Genomic DNA, 20,287 nt, shown 5'->3' with positions numbered 1-20,287 from the left:
CTACATTTGATCAACCTTGCTGCCCCTTTTGGGTGTTTGTATTCCTGAACACAAATCAGCCAGCCCTCAGTTCTGGACTCTGGTTTTGATGTGGTTATGTGTGAGCATGGCATTTAGAACCTAGACCTTTAAAAAGGTATCCAGAGTTTGTCAGAAAGCTAAAGCCTGTATCGTAAGAATTCAAGTATTTTTAAGCACTTGAAGCAAAATGTCTATGTAGCTTTTGACTAAACTGTGAATAAAGTCAGTGCTTCATAACTGCATTCAAGTTTTTTAATAAGTCCTTTCTCATTTTATTTTTTTAAATGAGTTTAATGAAAGACTTCACTGGGTGACTTGGGTTACATCGCTAAAAATTCTTTCCAGGGAATTGGCTGGTCTTTAAAGCTGCACAAAAATCTTAGAAATATGCCATGGAAAGTAATGCTGTGCTGGCCAGGCAGAGGAATCTGTGGCCAAACGGGTCTGGTTTCTAGTTTTCTTTTTAGTAACAGGACTTGAATCCAAAAAGGAGAACAGTTATTTACAGTCTAGTCCCTTAGTTACCAAATAGACTAGACATATTTCCAGATTTGGAGGATGTTTCTGGTTCCTTATAGAAAGCCATAATGACCGAAAGTGCTGTCCTGACCAGCCACTGACTGCGTTACGAATTGCTCTTTCAGCAAATAGCTTTAAAAATATCTCTGGAGCAACCTGATCCTTTGATGAGGGATGTGGAGCAGACGTTGAAACACGTTAACCTCCTTCAGTTCAGGCTTCTCTACTGGCAGGGAATTTGACCTGCTGAGAAAATGGAAAAAGGAACAGTTGATGAAGCTTGGGTTTGTAGATGCAGATGGATTTTGTGATTTGTAACTTTTTTTTTTCAGTGTACAGAGCCCCAAAAGCTATTCAACATTGCAAATGAGCTGCTCCATACAGAAGAAGCCTATGTTAAAAGACTGCATCTGTTGGACCAGGTAATTAGATTTTGAATAAACTCTCGTTTCGGTGAGCAGCAACGATGTCTCCTGTTCATTCCCTAACCTATGGCCCAGCAGTGTGAAAATGCAGATTACAGGTGGGAGATGGAGTTTGCTTGCTGGGCTGCGTGCCCAGGTGCCAGAGGTGAGCTTGTGGCCAGGGGGTTCCCTGGGCTGGGGCCGAGGAGTGGGGTGTCACAGAGAGGAGTGGGAGGGCAGCAGCCCCAGCACAGACACCCTCAGCACTTGGTTCCTCCCTCAGCGTACGTGGAGAGGAAATCACAGGGACACTGAAGGCTCTGTGAAATGATGAAATCCGTGATCGCTCTGTAATGTGCAAGAGTTGGAGTTTTACTAAAATCAGGCCACATGGGTCAACCGCAGTGAATTTTTGGTTTTTTTTTTTACCCACTGTGTTTCGTAACTGTTGTCCATCATGGTTACACGTGGGGATAAAGTAAAACTGCTGTGATGAGTCTGAACTCTTCACGGAAACATTGAGGTGTGTCTACATGGTTCAGGCATTTCTATAATTATCTCAAAGAAAAAAAAAAACACATGAATTTGTAGGAAAGAAGTAAAAATGAGGATGAGTCACACTGGTAACCAAGTGCTTTATAAAAATGGGGGTGGGGGGTAGTGTAGGAAATTGTCACCTTGCTAGAAATCTTGTCGGAAGCTGTAACTTGCAGAGCCCTCTACCCTCCAGCTCTAGGACCTCTGTGGAAGACTTTCCAATGTTTGTTTTGGATGAGCAAAGACGGTTTCAAGACCGTAGGAGTCTGGGGAGTCTCTCTCCCTTTTGTTCAGTACAGTGTAATTCTTCCTACAGAGTAACAAAATAATCACATGGTTTATTTTGCTTCACATCAATAGGAGCAAGTGCTCTTCAGGGACTGGTTGTTCTTTGCAGCTCACACTCCCAAGTACAAGATGTCTGATCTTTTTAGCCTTACCCCTCAGATTTTTCTAATTTATGTCTGTGGGCCATAGTCATAAATCTGACCCTAACTGACAGTGGGCTTACAGGTTGCGAACCTCCCGAAAGACCCCAAGGACTGACTACCAGAAGTCAAAACTCTTAGCTCTGTTCTAAGACACTCAGCTTTGTAATATTGCGACCTAAAGCCAATGTGTCTAGGATTGTTTTTTGTAAATATACGGTGGCACTGTCTTCTTGTCTCATGCAGGTTTTTTGCACTAAGTTGTCAGAAGCAGGTATTTCATCTGAAGTGATAACAGGCATCTTTTCAAATATTTCTTCCATCTATTGTTTCCATGGACAATTTCTTCTTCCTGAGCTGAAAACAAGAATTACACAAGAATGGTAAGTAGCTGTAATTATGATTATTTTAAAAATATGTTTTCAAGAAACTATAGCAACCATAAGGCCTAGCTGAATTCCAAAGATTTTAGTTGTTTAATGCAGTAGTTTACTTGTTATTTAATACATTAGCATGGAGTCTCTTTAACATTTCTGAATACAGGAATAGACCTGAGCACTTAAAATTTCTGCAGTACATTGTGAGAATTTTTCCAGTCCAAAGTATTGCCAGAGCTGTTCTCCTTTAAGCATTTCTACTCTCCCGTTATTGCAGTACTATGAAATTGCAGTACTAGGAAGCAGGAAACTGCTTATTTTGGCCCCATTGATGAAGTATTTTGGCTCTATGTGACATACTAAAAAACCGCAGTTACTTCTCAATTAAGGAAAATGCATCATCTTGTCACAGTCTAGACTTTGCATGCCATGATGGAGACTTCATGGGAAACATCCGTTTTAAGTTTTCTTTAATGAATTTTCTTATGGTTCTATGAAATCTAATGTTAAAGTTAGAATTATAGCAACAAACCAATGGAAAATCCAGGCAGAAAAGGTAGATGACTTTATGTCTACAAACCTGCTTATATCTGTTATGTAACCACGTCTGTTAGGCATCACAGTGCTGCAGAAATTTTTACTCCAGAATTTGTTGGCCTTTTGTTCTAGGACATAAAAATACTGTTGGTTGCAGACTGTATGTACTTTCTCTAACAAAATAGATGTGGGTTGTTTTCTGTTGTTTTGGTTTTTTTTTCAGTGACTAATAACAGTCAAATACCAATTAAAATTTGGCAACTGTAGTTAAGTTGTAGATGACGCAGAAATGCAGCACTAGGTAGAAAGGTTAATTGTAAGGCAGATCTAGGGAACTATTTGAGATGATTGCACCTGGGTCAGGGCAATCCCCAGCACTAATACAGGCTGGGTGGAGAATGGATTGAGAGCAGCGCTGAGGAGGAGGACTTGGGGTGCTGCTTGATGATGAGACATTAGGAAGAAATTCTTCCCTGTGAGGGTGGTGGCCCAGGTTGCCCAGAGAAGCTGTGGATCCCCCCTCCCTGGCAGTGCCCAAGGCCAGGTTGGATGGGGCTGTGAGCAGCCTGGGCTGGTGGGAGGTGTGTGACTACCACCGCTCCTAGCCGGGAAGGGTGTCTCAGCGCACTTGTGTCTGGCCCCTGGGACTGCCCAGCTGAACTGAGCCATCTCTGTGCATCAAAACCTCTTCAGATATATGTGGCTGTGAGGGAAAAGGTGATTTTTAAAAAAAGTTTCCCACAAAGTTTTGTGCTGGACAGCAGATATACACATACACACACACGCACATATATATATATATATGTGTGTGTGTGTGTGTCTGTGTACTATATGTTTCTTTAACAACATGTGGTCAGTTTGAATCTGATCTTTACTTAAGAGCCTGACAGTGGGGGCAGAAATATCATCCTTTGTACATCTAGATTAATGTTTAAGTTTTCATCTAGGCTATTGTATAGATTACTTTAAACTAAACTTAGCCTGAAATATCTTGGTTGCATATGTGTCTAAGTGCTTGTGCATGTGGGAGACAGCTGTGAAAGTCTCACAGTTGTGTTTTCTCTCTGAAGATAGCATTTATTTCCAGAGGTTTCAGTACTTACCTGCCTCTTTCCCGTAGGAACGTCAACCCACGGCTAGGAGATATCCTACAGAAACTGGCTCCTTTTCTGAAGATGTATGGAGAATACGTAAAGAACTTTGATAGGGCAATGGACATGGTAAACACATGTATGCAGAGATCCTCCCCCTTCAAAGATGTTGTTCAGAACATACAGGTATGTTGTTAATTGCCATAGTATGGCTTGGACATTCTCCTTTATTCATGTGAGTTTATTTGGTTTTGCCAGTGTGTGACACACAGTGTTTAGCTACAGTCTGATACTGCTCTAATACTAAAAATGTACAATTTTAGTGGCAGTCCTTTCTCCTCTTCTGCTGTGTGACACAGAGTTTTTGCATAGGTAGCTTTTTCACCACTCATGTATTTAAGAGGAGTATCTCAAGTCACAGAATGAAACTTTGCCATTGGTCCGACACTTCTGACTGGAAACATATCTGTTTACAAACTATTTTTGATTTCTCTTCCTCATTACTAATTTTAATTGCTTTTTAATAGTTACATTTTCATTCTGAGGGGTGTGTGTGAGAGTTTGTGCGTGTCCCTGGCAGCAGCTGCTGTTGGTCTGCCTTTCCGGAGGCTCACTCTCTTGGGGATCACCACTGCTGGAGGGTGCTTAGCATGGATTTCCATGTGTTTTCTCTTACTTATACAAAATGGTGCATGGGGAGGGGGAAGAGCTCTGCTCATGCAAGCATGTCCATAAAGCCTCTCTTTTCCCTCAGGCCTTGGGCCAGCTGAAGGGATGCAGCCGGCTCCAGCATGCTTTGAGCACCCTTGGATGATGCTGGGAAAGCAGACGCCATCCTTGGGAAGGGGAGGGCTGACAGGGAGAGGGTTAAGCTGAGAGGGAAGCACAGCTGCCCAAATGGAAGGACTGTGGCTGGGCCAGCTGTGGGGAATCGGGTAAACCCCCAGCAAGTGGGGAGAGGAGAGGCCCTGTGGAGGGGCTGGGGTTACTGGGCCTCAGACAGAAGCCTGGAGGAGCATGAACTGGGGAAGGTCCTGTCCTACCAGGCTTTCACTCCACGTAGCCTTTTCTTAACCTCTCCTATCAGAACCTAGCCTGCTCTCACCAAGGCTCTGCACAGGCATTTTGCTGTCCTTGGTTTGTGCCACACTGCTGTCATGGCTTTCTGAAGTGCCAATCAGTTTGTGACTGTTTTCCTTACAGCACAGCCCGCCCTAAAATTCATCTGTCTCTTCTCACCACTGAGCTACCAACACAAGCGATTTGTGTTAGCTGTCAGGCTGTAAAACTGGTCTGCAGCTGTCTGAGACCACGACTGGCTCTGCTGTTGCTTGAGCAAAACTGTGGCAGGCAGCCTGAATTCAGGCCATGCATGTGAGAGATGCAATTCTGAAACCTACTGATGGCAGTATTTAGCTGCAGGGTATTTTAGCAGCAGCATCACAGAACCTTCTGCTTCTGCCAGTGACGGTAGCTGCAGGAGACTTAGTCCACTCATCTGACCTATCTCTGTGCCATTGAGAGCCATGGTTACTTCTCAGAATACCAGTTGAAGTCTGTTGTGATCCTGCAGTAATGCACTGTTCATCTCAGCTGTTAATGGAATAGTTACACAGCTTAAGACATTTAACAACTATTAATTATGCTAAACTAGGGAAAACAGAAAACAAAAATTGCATGGTGCTGTAAGTGAATGACTGTGACTTTTCACGGTTACTGTAGCTGTCCTTGAAGAGAAACATATTTTCAGTTTGGTTCACATCCACCTACTGGGGCCAAAACTTGGTAGCTGGTGACTTTATTAGGACTTTTCTTTTGTCAGCTTTCTCCTTATGCTATCACATAAGTACTTTTTAACATGTATTTTAACATGTTTTGGATTGTCACATGAATGAAACACAGAGTAGACATTTATCCTTCCTCTTCTGAAGCAATTTGAATTGCAGTGTAAACTCTGTAAACTTTTTAAAATTATGTTGCATTAAACTTTTCCTGTTTGGGACAGTTTATTTTGTCAGTGCTGACTTTGTAGAGAGGATACACTTGGCACATGAACACAGCTGACTTGAGCCTCGAAGTGACTCTGCTTCCCTGGTGCTGTTCAGTGTTAAGGTTCATCCTGTTGCAGGAATAAAAAGAGAATGGAGATGGTTACAGTAAGTGGATTTGGGAATATAAACCAAGTGCTAATACGCAGTAGTGTAGCTCTGCGTCCCTTTTAGTTCTTTCCAGATTCTGATTCTTTCCATCCCAGTTTTCTTTTCTAGGAAGTGTGGTGCTGTAAAACTCTTGAGAGATAATAAATTCACTTCATCTCCTATAAACAAAAATATTGTTCACACTGTTACAGTATGAAAAGATATTTTTAAAAGCAAATTTATGTCTTTGAGTTTCTGGAGTGATAGCTAATATTTTTCAGTCAGACATTCATCTCGTTATCTCCAAGCTTTGCTTTGAGAATCAGGCGAGTCAGCAGTGTGTTGTGGGCTGTAATATTTATAAGGAAAATTGCAAATCCCTGAAACAAGTGCCTTTTTCTGCAAAAAAGCATATTGAAATTAATGTAGTTGTTGAGGGGTTGCTTACACTGGAACAGACTGAGACGTGGCATCAGTGAGCTGACGTAAAAATAATGGTATGGAGAAGAGCACCTGTGTGTGTGTATGTGGTTAAAGTGCTGATGTGGGATTCAGGTGTCAGATTGCGTTGCTAACAGAAACTTCCTGTGTGCTTTACAACAAGTTACTGACACTTACTGTGTTTCTCATTTCTCCTCCCCTCTTTTAAATAGAAATATCGCTTCATTTCATAGGGATCCTATGAAAACAAGTACACCACAACACTCAGTACAACTGCAAGCAGCGCATTTTGGTGCCTTATTGGGGAATATTTAGTGTAATCTCTCAAACCTACCCCCCTTCTTGGTCAGGTGAAAAAAAAAAAGAATTTATGGCATCTCCTTCTTCAGAGGTGGTGAGCCGTGTATGTGCTGCTCACCCAGTAAGCTCTAGCAAGCATTGTATCCCTGTGGGGTTTTGGATTTTGTATCAGAAGAGCTTTGTTGAGCCTATGAAGAAGCGTAAAATCTGAAAGAAGATCGTTGCATATCTGCAGAAAATGCCAGTCATGGGACAAATGCTCACGTGAAACCTGTCAGCTCTGATATCTGCTTGAGGGTATGAAGGCTCTGCAGAGGGACCTGGCCAGGCTGGATCGATGGCTGAGGCCAATTCCATGAGGTTTAACAAAGCCAACTGCCGGGTCCTGCACTTGGGTCCCAACAACCCCATGCAACGCTACAGGTGTGGGGAGGAGTGGCTGGAGAGCTGCTTGGCAAATAGGGACTGGGGGTGTTGGTTGGCAGTGGCTTGAGTATGAGCCAGCAGTGTGCCCAGGTGGCCAAGAAGGCCAATGGCATCCTGGCCTGCATCAGAAATAATGTGGCCAGTGGGAGTGATCATCCTCCTGTACTCAGCACTGGTGATGCCACATCTCAAATCCTATGTTCAGTTTTGGGCCCCTCACTCCCAGAAGGACGTTGAGGGGCTGAAGCGTGTCCAGAGAAGGGCAACGGAGCTGGGGAGGGGTCTGAAGCACAAGAATGATGGGGAATGGCCGAGGGAGCTGGGGGAGAGTTCAGCCTGGAGAAGAGGAGGCTGAGGGGAGACCTCATCGCCTTCTACAGCTCCTGAAAGGAGAGTGTAGTGTGGGGGGCGGGAGGAATTGGTCTCTTCTCCCAAGTCACAAGCCATAAGACAGAGGAAATGGCCTCAAGTTGTGCCAAGGGAGGGTTAGATTGGATATAAAGAAAAATTTATTCCCTGAAAGGGTTATCAGGCACCAGAAGGGGCTGCCCAGGACAGTAGTGGAGTCACCATCCCTAGAGAGATTTGAAAGATGAGGAGATGAGTTGCTGAGAGACATGAGTTAGTGTTGGAGTTGACAGTGCTAGGTTAACAGTTGGACTCGATGATCTTAAAGGTCTTTTCCAACCTAAATGATTCCATGCTAGCTTGAGAAGTTCCTCTAACTTACGTGAATGGTCATTTTTTCTTGCTGTTTAATGCCTGGCAGGAAAAAAACCCTGTGCTTGCTTTCTCTCTTTTACAGAAACAGGAGGTGTGTGGAAACCTGACATTACAGCATCACATGCTTGAGCCAGTGCAAAGGATTCCTCGTTACGAGCTTCTCCTAAAGGACTATTTGAAGAAACTTCCAGAAGAATCTCCAGACAGGAAAGATGCTGAAAGTACATGTAAACTCCTCTCTGTCTAATGTGCACAATAATATCTTGGAGGATTTTTTCTTAACATGTTCAAATACTTTCAACCAGGGGTCTAGGAGGAATAGAGATTTGAATTGGTCAAGTTATTGCCAAACATAGCACAAAGGGTTTTTGAATTCTCAGAGTAGAGAAGAAAAGGGTTGATATGTCAGCTCTAGGAATGAAGGGAGATTTGGCAAATAAACAATGACAAAATATTGAGGTTTGTAATGGTGGAAATTCTGTCATTTTTATTTAATTCGTTATATGGCCAAGGACAGATACAGGAGGACATCCTTGCAGTAGCTGGAGGAAGAAAATAAATGTCTTAAATGTGTATGCTTCCCTAGGTTAGCCCCTGTTAACACAAAGGAACAGGAGAAATGGACTTCTCTTGGTTTCTAGGAGTTTGTGACCTTTACCAAGACAGAGTTCATGCACACAAACCTTGTTTCAGGAAAACACTCTTGAAAACATGCTTGTGAAGACTTAAGTGAGACTTCGGTTAACTTTTCATAGGTTGATTCCTAGAAGGTGAATTTCTTTGTGACTGTGTGCTTTGGCTCGCCTAGAGTTTTAGGAGAGAAAGGTGAAACTTTTAGATGCATGTGGACCATCTGAACGTGTAGCCATTATTATGTATATATGTTATTATGCATATAACTCTTAAAAGTGTTCCTTTTACTTTATGAAAGGAAACAAGACAGTCCTTGGTTTTGCAACAGCAATTTTGCAGGAAAACCACTAACAAGGCAGGTGAAAAAAAACCCCAGGGTGCTATTAACAGATAGCATAACTGCTGCTACCTTTATTGCAGAATCACTGGAGCTCATATCTACAGCAGCAAACCATTCAAATGCAGCCATCCGAAAGATGGTGAGTAGAAATCGCGTAGTGGGATTGTAATCAGATTGAAACGCTTGGTTGAAGCAGTGGTCCCCCATTGCGATGGGCTCAGCAAAGTAGGCTGGGCAGAGTTTTCAAATACAGTGAATCAGGCTTCCAGCATCAGTTGGATATCTGAGTTGTCTTTATCATAAATGATCCTGCTGTGTTTACCATGAGTTGTTGGGCCTTGTTCTTAAAGACCCAATGGGTTGAAAAAGGAGGTCTTCATAAAACTCATTGTTTGCTTTTCACTGAAAAATGTTGAAAGTCTTCCAATCAGGTCCATTCATAAGTCATCTGTCCTTGCAGATATTCACACTGTATTTTTTAGTTCTACAGGTCTTTGCCAGGTTGGAGGTTACTTTGGTTTGATTTTGGTTCATTTTAAATTCACTGAGTGTACATTTAGCATATGTCAGTAGCCTTGGTAAGCTATAGTTCTAGAGCTGGGCAGTGTGTGACTGTGGAAACTTTGAATAGTGGCATGCGTTTTGCATACAGAACAGCTTGTGCGTTACCATTAAAGTAAACGAACTTTACGGTTACAGATGTTATCCCTTTTGTGTACCCAAGTGCCTCAGGAGCTTGTATATCTGATAGATGTGAAATGCTATGTGTCAGGCTCAACACTCACTGACCGTGTGTGGATACAACGTTTAGGTCCCCTTCCATATCAGACCTTTACTTCCTTCTCCTGGCTGGCGGGGACACCATGAGACCACATTTCCTGTGGCTGCTATGGGGAAGTAACCAGCTGATGTCTGTGTATTTACAGGATGTCTCAGTGAAAACCAGTTTTGAAACTGTCTATTTCTGTTTGAGTCCAGCGTGTTGATAAGGATATATTTTGGTGGAAATTTTTCTGGTTTGGGGCCTTGACCAACAACTCCACTAGTAGCAGCTATTTTGCTGGGGACAGTGTTTCCACAGATAGCGGGAGTCTGGAACCACCAGCCAGTTGCTTTCTGTGTTGGCTGCTTTCTCTCTTAGCATGCAAAAAGCTGTTAGAAAAGGCTGCTATAGTAATTTTGCACCCCCTATTTATTGCTGATAAGAACCTGAAGTGTTTAATCAGGGTTTCTTATTGCATTGAATCCTTCTGCAATTAATAGTTTTGCCTGATCAGGGACTCGAAGGAAAAATACCTGACTGAGAATTTCAGGTTTGACCTCATGGTTTCCCAGCTCACAGGTCCCAGCAGAAGGTGCCATGGGTGCGCTGGGGTGGACACTTTGTTCTAAGTTAGTGGGATCTCTTGATCATTTTCCCATTTGGTGGAAAAAAAAACCTACTGCCTTTTGGAGCTTAGGTGGTCTGCGTATTTGTTTTTAGTCCACACCGCCCCATTTTGTTTTGCAGAGTTTATTTTAACAGTCTGGTTTTGTTTGGGGTTTTTGGTGCATTTTTTTGATGGTTTAATCATTAGTCAGAAGAACAGATTAGGACAGGAACTGGTGTGATGTATATTTATGGTGATACTTTTCGAATCAAATGGAGGTAAACAAAGTGTGTAAAGACCCAAAATTCCAGCTGGGTTTATAGATAGGTTGAGCTATGATTTAGAGATGTGTTTGGGTGTATTTTTGAGTATAATTTCATAGATCTTTGTCCTCACTTTCTGACCGTCTGCTAACGGTGCCATTTGAAGCACATCAGTCCAGCTTGTAGTTGAAAGCCAAACCTTCCTAAATGCTATAATTGAGTAGCAAGTTTTACATAACTTTCTTATTGTGACTTGGTAAAGCTGCTGCAATGCTTAACAAAACAGCTGCAAGTGAGTGAACTCGTTAGTTTTATCCATTTGAATACTGGGTAGGAGGACTTTAATATTTGGATTGCTTAATATACAGAAGAAACAGGGCTTTGCTGAAAAGGAAAAAGTAACGCCTTCATAAAGAATTTTTGACCAAGACGTAAGGACGCCTGAATGACATTAAAACCGTATTTTAAGCATTTTGTCCTAGCTTATTCTGATGGAGACCTCCCTGCCATTGGATCAGCAACAACACAAGAGGTGAAACTTCTCAGATGCTGGGAATTGATCATACTGTAGCAGGAATCTTGGTCTGAGATGGGGGGTGGAAGTTAATAAATTCAAACTTGGAACTAATTTGGTAACGTACTGGTCTCCAACTTGGCCATTGATTTTACTGGACCGGATGCCATTGCTTCCAAAGATACATATTTATTGTTGAATAGGAATATCTAAAAATACTAAATAGATTGATCTCAAAACGTCATTAAAATGGTCCAATTGAAGTATGACTCATGAGTGACTACTACTAAGTGGGGAAAAGCATGGAACAGGTATTCATTAATTTTTGAAAATGCAAAGCTCTAGCAGAAGTTGAAGACTGCTTTCTTTCCTACTTATTTACACTTAGCACAAAAATGATACTGTGGGTAGTAGACGAAGTGGAGGGTTTTTTATTATTTAAATTGTTATAATTTTTGTACTTGCAGGAAAAGATGCACAAGCTTTTGGAAGTCTATGAGCGACTTGGGGGTGAAGAGGATATTGTTAACCCAGCCAATGAGCTCATCAAAGAAGGACACATTCAGAAACTTTCAGCAAAGAACGGCACAGCACAGGATAGGTATTTATTCCTGGTAAGTTTTTTGGTTGCTCTCTTATTTTCAGAGTTGTGCTGTGAAATGGTACAATCCCATCTTCCTGATCTCAAATACAAAAGGCTTTCGGCAGCTGAACCTGGCCTCTCCTTCCACTAAGCAGGAGGTTTTTCTTGATGCTTTTTTCTTGAGGATTTCCTTCCTTCCTCCACACCGTGCCTGTGCTGAGGGCTGCCCTGCCCAGAGGGGTCTTTCCCATCTCCCTTCTCAGAGGCTGCGTTTTTGCGAAGTGCCCAAGTAGGTGCGTTTCCAGCTGCACCTCCTTGCTGTGTAAGACAGCCAGCTCTTGCTAACGCCGAGAGGGTGGCTCTCATTGGCTTGCAGGGCAGTCAAGTTGGTGCCAGCGAGAAGGGGAGAAGAGGGAAGTGACTGGCTGATGTGTGTCTGTCCACTTCTTTCAAGTAATGACAGATGAGCCCTGCTTGCTCCTTAAATCTCTTCGGGAGAACTGATCTTAGAGTAAAACACACCAAAGTCCTAAGCTGTTGACATGCAGGCTCTGTCCAGCGTGTAACCCCTCAACCTCCAATCTTCCCTTGTTGCAGTTCAACAGCATGGTGCTATACTGTGTGCCAAAGCTGAGGCTGATAGGCCAGAAGTTCAGTGTTCGAGAGAAGATGGACATTGCAGGACTGCAGGTTTGCATCTCTTCTTTTCACCCCTTTTAGTGCTTCCCCACTCAATAGTGTCCGATTCCCTCTGAATAAAAAAATGTGACAATATTTGTATGTAGAAATACAAGGAAATTCTAAAATTCAGCTTTGGGTAACAAAATGGTGCCTTTGTACATGCTTTGGTTGAAAGCCTCCCCTTGTCACCTGGCTGACCCAGGAGCTACCTTTTCCCCAACTGCTGTAGGAGGCTGGTTCATGATTAGAAGTTTTGTAGCAAGATGGGTAATTATGGAAACAATCCTTTGGTTTTTCTACCTCTATGCTGTATTCTGAGTGATCCTTTCAGCTAAGTATTTCAAAAGAACGAATATATTTGTAAGTCATTAAAAATGATTGAAAGACAACAGAGACAAGTAAGAAGCTGACGTGTTCTTCTTACAGGTCCAAGAAATTGCCAAGCAGAACGTAGCTCATACATTTTCCATAACAGGAAAAAAGAGATCTCTGGAACTACAAGCCAGGTATGGTGCTTGTTCTGTCTTTCAATATCTGTGAATATTTATGTAGGAATTTATTATCTTGGAGATATTGCTGTGCTACTGTGACATAGCTTTAAACCAGGAGATGAGCATCAGAGATGCATAACTTAAATATGCAAGAGAATATGTTGGTGTGCTTTAATGAATTCTTATGGTGTTTATAGTAGTGCTTGTAGGTTTTTCTGTATTAATAATTCTAACATTTTTGGCATTTGTTTGATAATAATTAAGGTCAATAATTATTAATAATGCTCTGGGGAGATGTTATAGCAGCCTTTCAGTACCTGGAGGGGCCTACAAGAAAGCTGGGAAGGGACTGTTTACAAGGGCATAGAATGATGGGATGAGGGGTAATGGTTTCAAACTGAAAGAGAGGAGATTTAGATGAGACATTGGGAAGAAATTCTTCCCTGTGAGGGTGGTGAGCACTGGCCCAGGTTGCCCAGAGAAGCTGTGGGTGCCCCCTCCCTGGCAGTGCCCAAGGCCAGGTTGGACAGGGCTGTGAGCAGCCTGGGCTGGTGGAGGTGTCCCTGCCCATGGAGGGTTGGACTGGGGGAGCTTTGAGGTCCCTTCCAACCCAAACTGTTCCATGATTGTTTGATTCTCTAATTCTATAAAATAGTGGATAGCAAAGCTAAAATCTTGATGGATATAAAGCTGGGAAGATATGAATTGAATTTACTGAAAATATTGGAAGTAGAATTACAATAATTTGTGTATTTTTCTTTTCTTTTAACAGGACAGAAGAGGAGAAGAGGGAATGGATTCAGGTTAATACAAAACCATTATGATATGGGTGGAAATCACACTGCAGTCAGCATCTTCTGTTTTTAAAATGAGTTTTTGGGTGTTCTGAATGAACATGGCTATGCGAGGAAGCTGGGTAGTCAAGGCTGGCAAAGCTGCTTATTGGAGGATCGTGGAGCCACAGTCAGTGTCCCACAGCTCCCCACTGTCTCCAGGCAACACATGGGGGCTTCAAGAGGATCCCCATTTCCTTCAGTCCTCGAGCCCAGCGAGAGAAGAGACTGCAAAGTCAGATCAGTCTTGTATGGTCTTGCAGTCTGACTTGTGGAGACACTTTCTGATAGGAGTCTTAGTTTTTAACTTAAACGGTAGTGAGTTACCACCACCACCACCTGCAGTTATTAAGCTTTTCAAGTTTCTGTTTAATATATACAAGTTTAAGGTGTTTTTTCACTAAAATTATAATCTTAACCCTTTTCCTATGAGAGAATTTTTTCCAAGGCTCCTTTTGTGACACTTCTCATCTTTGCTGCAATTTTTGTCTCAGGTCATTCAAGCAACAATTGAAAAGCACAAACAGAACAGTGAGACATTTAGAGCTTTCAATAGCTCTTTTTCTCAAGAGGAGGAGCATCTTCCCGATTCCTCAGTAAGTATGAGTGCTTAATTCTCCTTCTTTGCTATAACAGTTTCACCAACAGTTAAACTAGACTTACACAGCTAACTTCAAAATAGCATAGTCTTTATTTTTATATTACATTACAGTACAGCCATTTCTCTGGCTCTCGAATGCTATCAGTCATAGTTACCCAACCATGCAGGTATGGAATAAATTACCCAGGGTAGTTCAGTGCAAGAGACCTATCAGTCATGTTTTCCAGCCTGGTGGCTCATTTAGCAAAACAGGTGTAATTCTTCAATGTGATGAGTGGTTGGCTGTCGGGTGTGATGTTTGTGTGCCTGGGAGGATTTGTTCATTACCTTTTCCCATCTCCTGAGAGATGAGTTTTGGGATTATCTCTGTTTTCTTATTTTATTATTATTTTAAAAGTTTTTAAAAGTTGAAAGGAAATTTTGAAAGGATCTCAGAAATACAGACTAACAGATAACAAATATCTTTCAGAAGGAATACTCTTCAACTAAATACGCAAAATAGTCTTGGAGGCTTATTCTGTTTCTGTACAACTGTGGTGTATTACTCTATTGCTAGGCATTTTGTTTTGGGAGTATTCATGTGAGGATGATGATATCTCTTCATTCACTTGAAAATGATGGTGATAACCTTAGCCACAGTCATTTGCTGCAAGCTAAAGAGAAGAGGGCCTGTGAGAGGGAAATATTTAGGAATTTCATGCAGAGCTACCTATGTGTTGGTGATGTTAGTGGTCAGACATGGTAGGTCTTGGAGCACAGGGACAGAAGGTCCATCTGCAAAGATTAAACGGGTATCTTTTTATTTTCCCCTGCCTTCCTAATTTTTTTTTTTTGGTACCTAACCATTTTTGAAAGCTCCCCTTTCCCACATCTGATTCAGTGACTCAATAATGCTGGATTTCTATCTGGCTGATTTCCTGGGGGACTCAGGAGAGATGTTAAATACTCTTTTCATCCCAGCATTAATCTCAGACCGACAGTGGAGATGTTCCAAACCTCCACACAGTCTAGGATCCTGTTGCTGATAGCAGCCAGCAGTGAGCTGTTTTCAGAATATAGCGTAGCTTACTGAACTATTCATCAGCTAAAAATACTTAGAAAAAAATTTGAAAACAATCCAATTGTGCCTATATTTTTACATTAACTCATGGCTGCCTTCAGAACCAGGTTGCTTTGATGGAAAACAAGTCTTTTGTTAATAAGCAAACTAATAAGCACAGTGCTTTCTCTCTAATAAGATACAGTATCTGTTCAGCATTATTATCTTCCTTGGTAAATTCCATTTTATTTTGCTTCTGTATTAATGATGTAGCCGCATGTTTATACTCTACTGGTTCATAAAAGTCAAGCAGAGCAGAAGTCTGGTGTATCTCCTGGCTGTGATATTAATGCAGTATGCACCTTAATTTCTTTTACGCCAGAATGCTAAACCTGCATTTTTAGAAGATAAGCTCATCTAGATAATTACCTTTGAAAACTGGTGTCATGGCTAGAGGTGGCAGAAATTGCTGTCAGTTAGAAAGAGCTGAAGTGAGTTCTGTAAGGAAAGCTGGACAAATACCAAGAGCATTCTTATTAGCAGTACACTGCTGTAGGCACCATCCACCATACATAGCTCATCATCTTTATGGAATATTGGGCAGTGTGCTTTAGAGGAAAAAATTACTCCCTTTTTGCTCTCATGAGTCAAGAAATAGGTATGCACTCATGGATTCCAGGCTGGATCTCTAACAACTATGAGAAATTGGACTCTGGTTCTAATAAGGCTGTAGAAAAATAGCCAAATTGCTTTTCCCCATCCTTGGCCATACATTTGACACGTTACAGTGCTTAGGATTGATTTCAGTTGCATGACCACTGCACGCCTTTGCATGTGATTCTTGCTATGCTTTTGTTTTCCCTGCTGACTTAACATCAGTTCATTACAGGCGTTAAGGGTTGACCTTCAGCCTGTGGTTTGCCTACAGAAGACTTGCAGTTCCTTGTATGTGCAGAGATCTGACATTTTACCTGATTCTTAAGATCACAGAATCATTTGGTTTGAAAGGACCTTTAAGATCATCGAGTTCAACCATAACCTGTCCACCACTAACCCATGTCTCTCAGCACCTCTTCTTCCCATCTTTTCAATCCCTCCAGGGCTGGTGACTCCACCACTGCCCTGGGCAGCCCCTTCCAGTGCCTGATAACCCTTTCAGTGTAGAAATTTTTTCTAACATCCAATCTAACCCTCACCTGGTGCAACTTGAGGCCATTTCCTCTGTCCTATCACCTGTTACTTGGAAGAACAGACTGACCCCCACCTTGTTACCCTCTCCTTTCAGGCAGTTCTAGAGGGTCTCCCCTCAGCCTCCTCTTCTCTAGGCTAAAAGATTAATGCCTTAATTAATTAAGATTATGCCTGTGCAATAATCTACAGCAGTTAAAAACTCCCACCTGTCAGAAGGTGACTATTTCGAGTCATTACAGTCAGTGGTCTTTTAAAGAAGTCCTTGCAGAAAGCTTCAGGGTCCCTTTGTGGCTTAATTCCTTCAGAAAGAGGCCACTCCTTTCCCTGTTCTCCATTTTCACCTGCAGCATTTCAAGGGTATGCAAAGAAGTTGCTTTAAAGCCATCTAAAAATGTTCCCAAGGAAAAGGACCTCTTTCCCCACTGCTTGATCTCAGAAGAGTTGGAGGCTTGTGCTGTGGGGGAAGGCCCCAGTTTGTGCATTGATAGAGGCTGGCAAGGAAGGGTGCTGCAGAGAGCTGCGCTCTGCGGAAGTGGCATCCCTAAGATTTGAGAGTTGGGAGTGCTGCTGTTAGTTAGTCCATCATTTTTAGATCCTGTTAAATCCTTGTTTCTCACCCCCATTTCTGTTCCTCCCCCTAGCTGTGGGTAGGTCTGACAAATGTGAATAACTCTTCTTCCATACCCAATCCTTACACACTTTGGGTGGTAACTGTAGCATCAGGGGGAGAAGCCCTTTTGAAATATTTTCTGGGTGAAGAGTAAGAGAGGATATTGGATTTTTAGCACATTATTCCAAATAAATATTAAAAGGGTGTGGTGATCTAAACAAGCAACTATAGAAATTTACTCCTCTCCTTTAACTTGCTGAGGGTTTGCTCAGTCTCTCCTTCATACCCTGTTTTCTCTCCACATTTTTCATTTCCTCTCCCAAGCCCTGTGTAGCAACACACAGATGTCCTGTCAGGGATCTAAATACCTGGCTTGATTCAGATTCCAGTGGAGAGAAACCCCTTTCCATGGGACTGGGGAATAGATGATGTGAAGACCCTAGGGTTGCTGGGGTTTTGCGGAGGCAGAAGCAGTTGTCTGGAGTTCAGTACGTGACGCTGTTGTGTTCCTTCAGGACGTGCTCTGGAAGTGGCACAGTCTGAGCCCCAGGGAATGTTTGCTTGTTCTCAAGAGTCCATTGATCATTTTAGTATATAAAGGGATACAACTAGGCATCAGAATGAATAGCTCATTGTTTTGGCCACTTTACTCAAACCTGTAGTTCAGGTTGTTTCTAATAACAGAGATGAAACCTTGTTGCTTTCCAGTGGAATGAAACTAGAGTGCAAAAATGCACTGGAAATTTGGATAACCTCGAACTGTGAGGTTATGCCAAAGGAAGAGTGATCTATGGGAATAACAGGAGAGTTTATCATAAAAACTCTTAATATTTAGAGAACCCCCTGTAAACTAGTGAACTCCCTGTAAATTAGTGACAGATGAGATTCCTTTTAGGATGTAGCCTATGAGTTTGGTGTACATAAGCTTGTTATTTGCCGTATTGAATACATCTAGATTGCATTTATTAAGACATGCAGAGATGTATTGCAATTCAGAAAAACTGAGTACTATTTGAAATGTTCTTCCTCCTCAGAATCCACACAAAGCCCTTGCTGGTGTGGCTTGCAGGGCTCAAATGGAGCGGTGTAATTCCAAACCTGCCGCTCGCTTTCTGCAGAGCTTAGAGGGGACATTGTGGGGAAAAGCAGGCATGGCCGTGCGATGCCATCTGTAAAATCACCCGCTTCAGTCACCCCAGTATTCGAGGGTGGCTGAATACACGTGCAATTATGGTGTATTCACAAGCAAATAGTTGAGGGGCTAGAAGCAAATGATGCCATGTTTTCTTTTTCAACATTTGCTGTATTTTAGGAAGAATGTCCATGTTGAAACTGTTCTGTGTCACACTGTTTCCCACAGATAGCAAGTACCAGCTCGGTGGAATCAATGCCAGGAACAGATGGTGGTGGTGCATTTGGAGGGGTAAGTAATTTGAAGTGAATACTTTTGGTAGGGCTGTGGGGGGTAGGGGTTTATGTTTCTTTTGTAGCAGGGGAAAAAAATGAGAGATAATTCAGTGTGGTTTTATATTGTGCTGTCTGTTGCTGCAGCTGTCCTGTCCTTAACTTCTTGGCTACAGCTACTTGCAGAGTTTGCACCATCGGTGAATTTAAATCCTCCTCTTCCAGATACATGCTGCAGATGTGTGGGACCCTGGTTAGGGGACCCAAGCTGGAGGGAGCTGATTGTTACATTGGTAGCATTGGGGGTTGTGGGTTTTTTTGTTTGTTTTTGAATTCTTCTAGAGCGCTACTCTGAAAGCTTGGGGAGAGGAGGGCAAAGAGAGACAAGGAAGCCTGGCTGCTTTATGCTGTCGTGTTGTGTAATGCAGGATTTCATCTCCAGAACCAAATTTCGATTAACGCTTCTTTCATAGCATGCTTTTCATGTTTCTGCCAATGCAGAGGATGAGGTGGTAGTAATTTCTTACGTCTCTGGCCTGTAAGTGATTGGCTGCTGCAAAAGCAAAATATACTGTAATATATGTTAAAGGTATTTTTCCTTTTGCTCTGTACAATGTCTGTGACTGCTGCTGAGTCAAACCAGAGGTTTTGGGTACTTAATAAGGCCTATTTTTCAGCATTCTTGCCTCTCCCTTCTAAAATGTCTTCTGAGAATAAGAGTTTAACAAAATGCCTTAGGGTCAGCAGTTTTACTGCAAGAAGTCCCAACAAGAAGAAACAACAACCACCAAAAACCCCCTGTCTGCTGGGACATACTATAGGATATTGTGTACTAACATGACCGTAGCAGGCTCTTCCAGACCTCTGGCCAAGCTTGTAAACTGGTAGAGTTTACGGGTTATCAAAGAAAAGCTGTAAGCAATCCAGCAACCTGACCTATACAAACAAGAGCTTATTAAAAATAAGTGTTTGTAATTACTGTACTTCTTGCTCTTTGTTGTTTGCTCACACTTCGTATTTTTCCTGAGCAATTTTTAATTGACTCGTAGTCAGTTTTGCAATTAGTGCCCCTGTTCCTTAAGTTACAGATGCTATAGTGAGCTCGCTGTTGGTCTTAGGTTTCTTAGGAAAATATACATTTTAGTTGTAATTAAATTAAAAAAATAGATATTTTTAGTTGATTATAAATAGTTGTGTGAGTAGTTTGCATAGTGTATCTTGACACATTAAGTAATTTTTCTTAAGTTGTGTATTTAAGTAAAAGTTTAATTCCTGAGATAGAAATAAAAATGGAGTTGATCAAGAACACAAAGCTGAAAATAACGAAAATCATGTAGCATTGATTCAGCGATCTCATTCTGCTGTATGTTAGCAAATGGGTGACATCAGCATGAGCAGTGAATTCCGATGATAGTTGCAGCTTTAGAAAATACTCATTTTTAATGGTGACACCCCTTTAGAAACGTCTCAGTGAGCGCATGAGCAAGAATATTTCGTGCTCAACAGCTTCCCCACATGAACCACTTGGTGGTGGTGGTGGTCAGCAAACTGCTGGCTCCTTCCTGGGCTTCTGCTGCAGCTCCTGAAGCGACTGCTGGGCTTCTCTTCAGTGCTGCACTTTGCCACAGCCAAACAGTGCAAACGTAATGCAGGAAGTGTAATCTGCTTTTTTGTACAGCATTGTGGTGACTGCTGCACTGCACTGCTAGCACAGTTTGTACCGTTTATGCTAAATCTTCTGCCTGCATGAGGAAAGTACAAGCCAGTAGAATCGCAGAATATGAGGAGTTGG

The 20,287-nt window shown here is 42.1% G+C and overlaps 1 protein-coding gene across 1 annotated transcript in view; it reads left to right on the top strand.

The window, feature by feature from the left end:
• FGD3 (FYVE, RhoGEF and PH domain containing 3) overlaps positions 1-20,287 on the top strand; it is a 52,432-nt gene that overhangs the window by 15,827 nt on the left and 16,318 nt on the right. The window contains exons 4-14 of the mRNA XM_010192255.1: positions 873-962; positions 2,156-2,292; positions 3,944-4,100; positions 8,025-8,163; positions 8,996-9,054; positions 11,530-11,676; positions 12,243-12,335; positions 12,753-12,832; positions 13,590-13,620; positions 14,145-14,246; positions 18,452-18,514. Of these exons, the coding sequence (XP_010190557.1) occupies positions 873-962; positions 2,156-2,292; positions 3,944-4,100; positions 8,025-8,163; positions 8,996-9,054; positions 11,530-11,676; positions 12,243-12,335; positions 12,753-12,832; positions 13,590-13,620; positions 14,145-14,246; positions 18,452-18,514 (1,098 nt within the window). The remainder of the gene's footprint in view (positions 1-872; positions 963-2,155; positions 2,293-3,943; positions 4,101-8,024; positions 8,164-8,995; positions 9,055-11,529; positions 11,677-12,242; positions 12,336-12,752; positions 12,833-13,589; positions 13,621-14,144; positions 14,247-18,451; positions 18,515-20,287) is intronic.

The sequence above is a fragment of the Mesitornis unicolor genome, unplaced genomic scaffold (genome assembly GCF_000695765.1).
Source record: "Mesitornis unicolor isolate BGI_N332 unplaced genomic scaffold, ASM69576v1 scaffold1949, whole genome shotgun sequence".
NCBI lineage: Eukaryota > Metazoa > Chordata > Aves > Mesitornithiformes > Mesitornithidae > Mesitornis > Mesitornis unicolor.
This window is presented reverse-complemented; position numbering and strand designations above follow the sequence as displayed.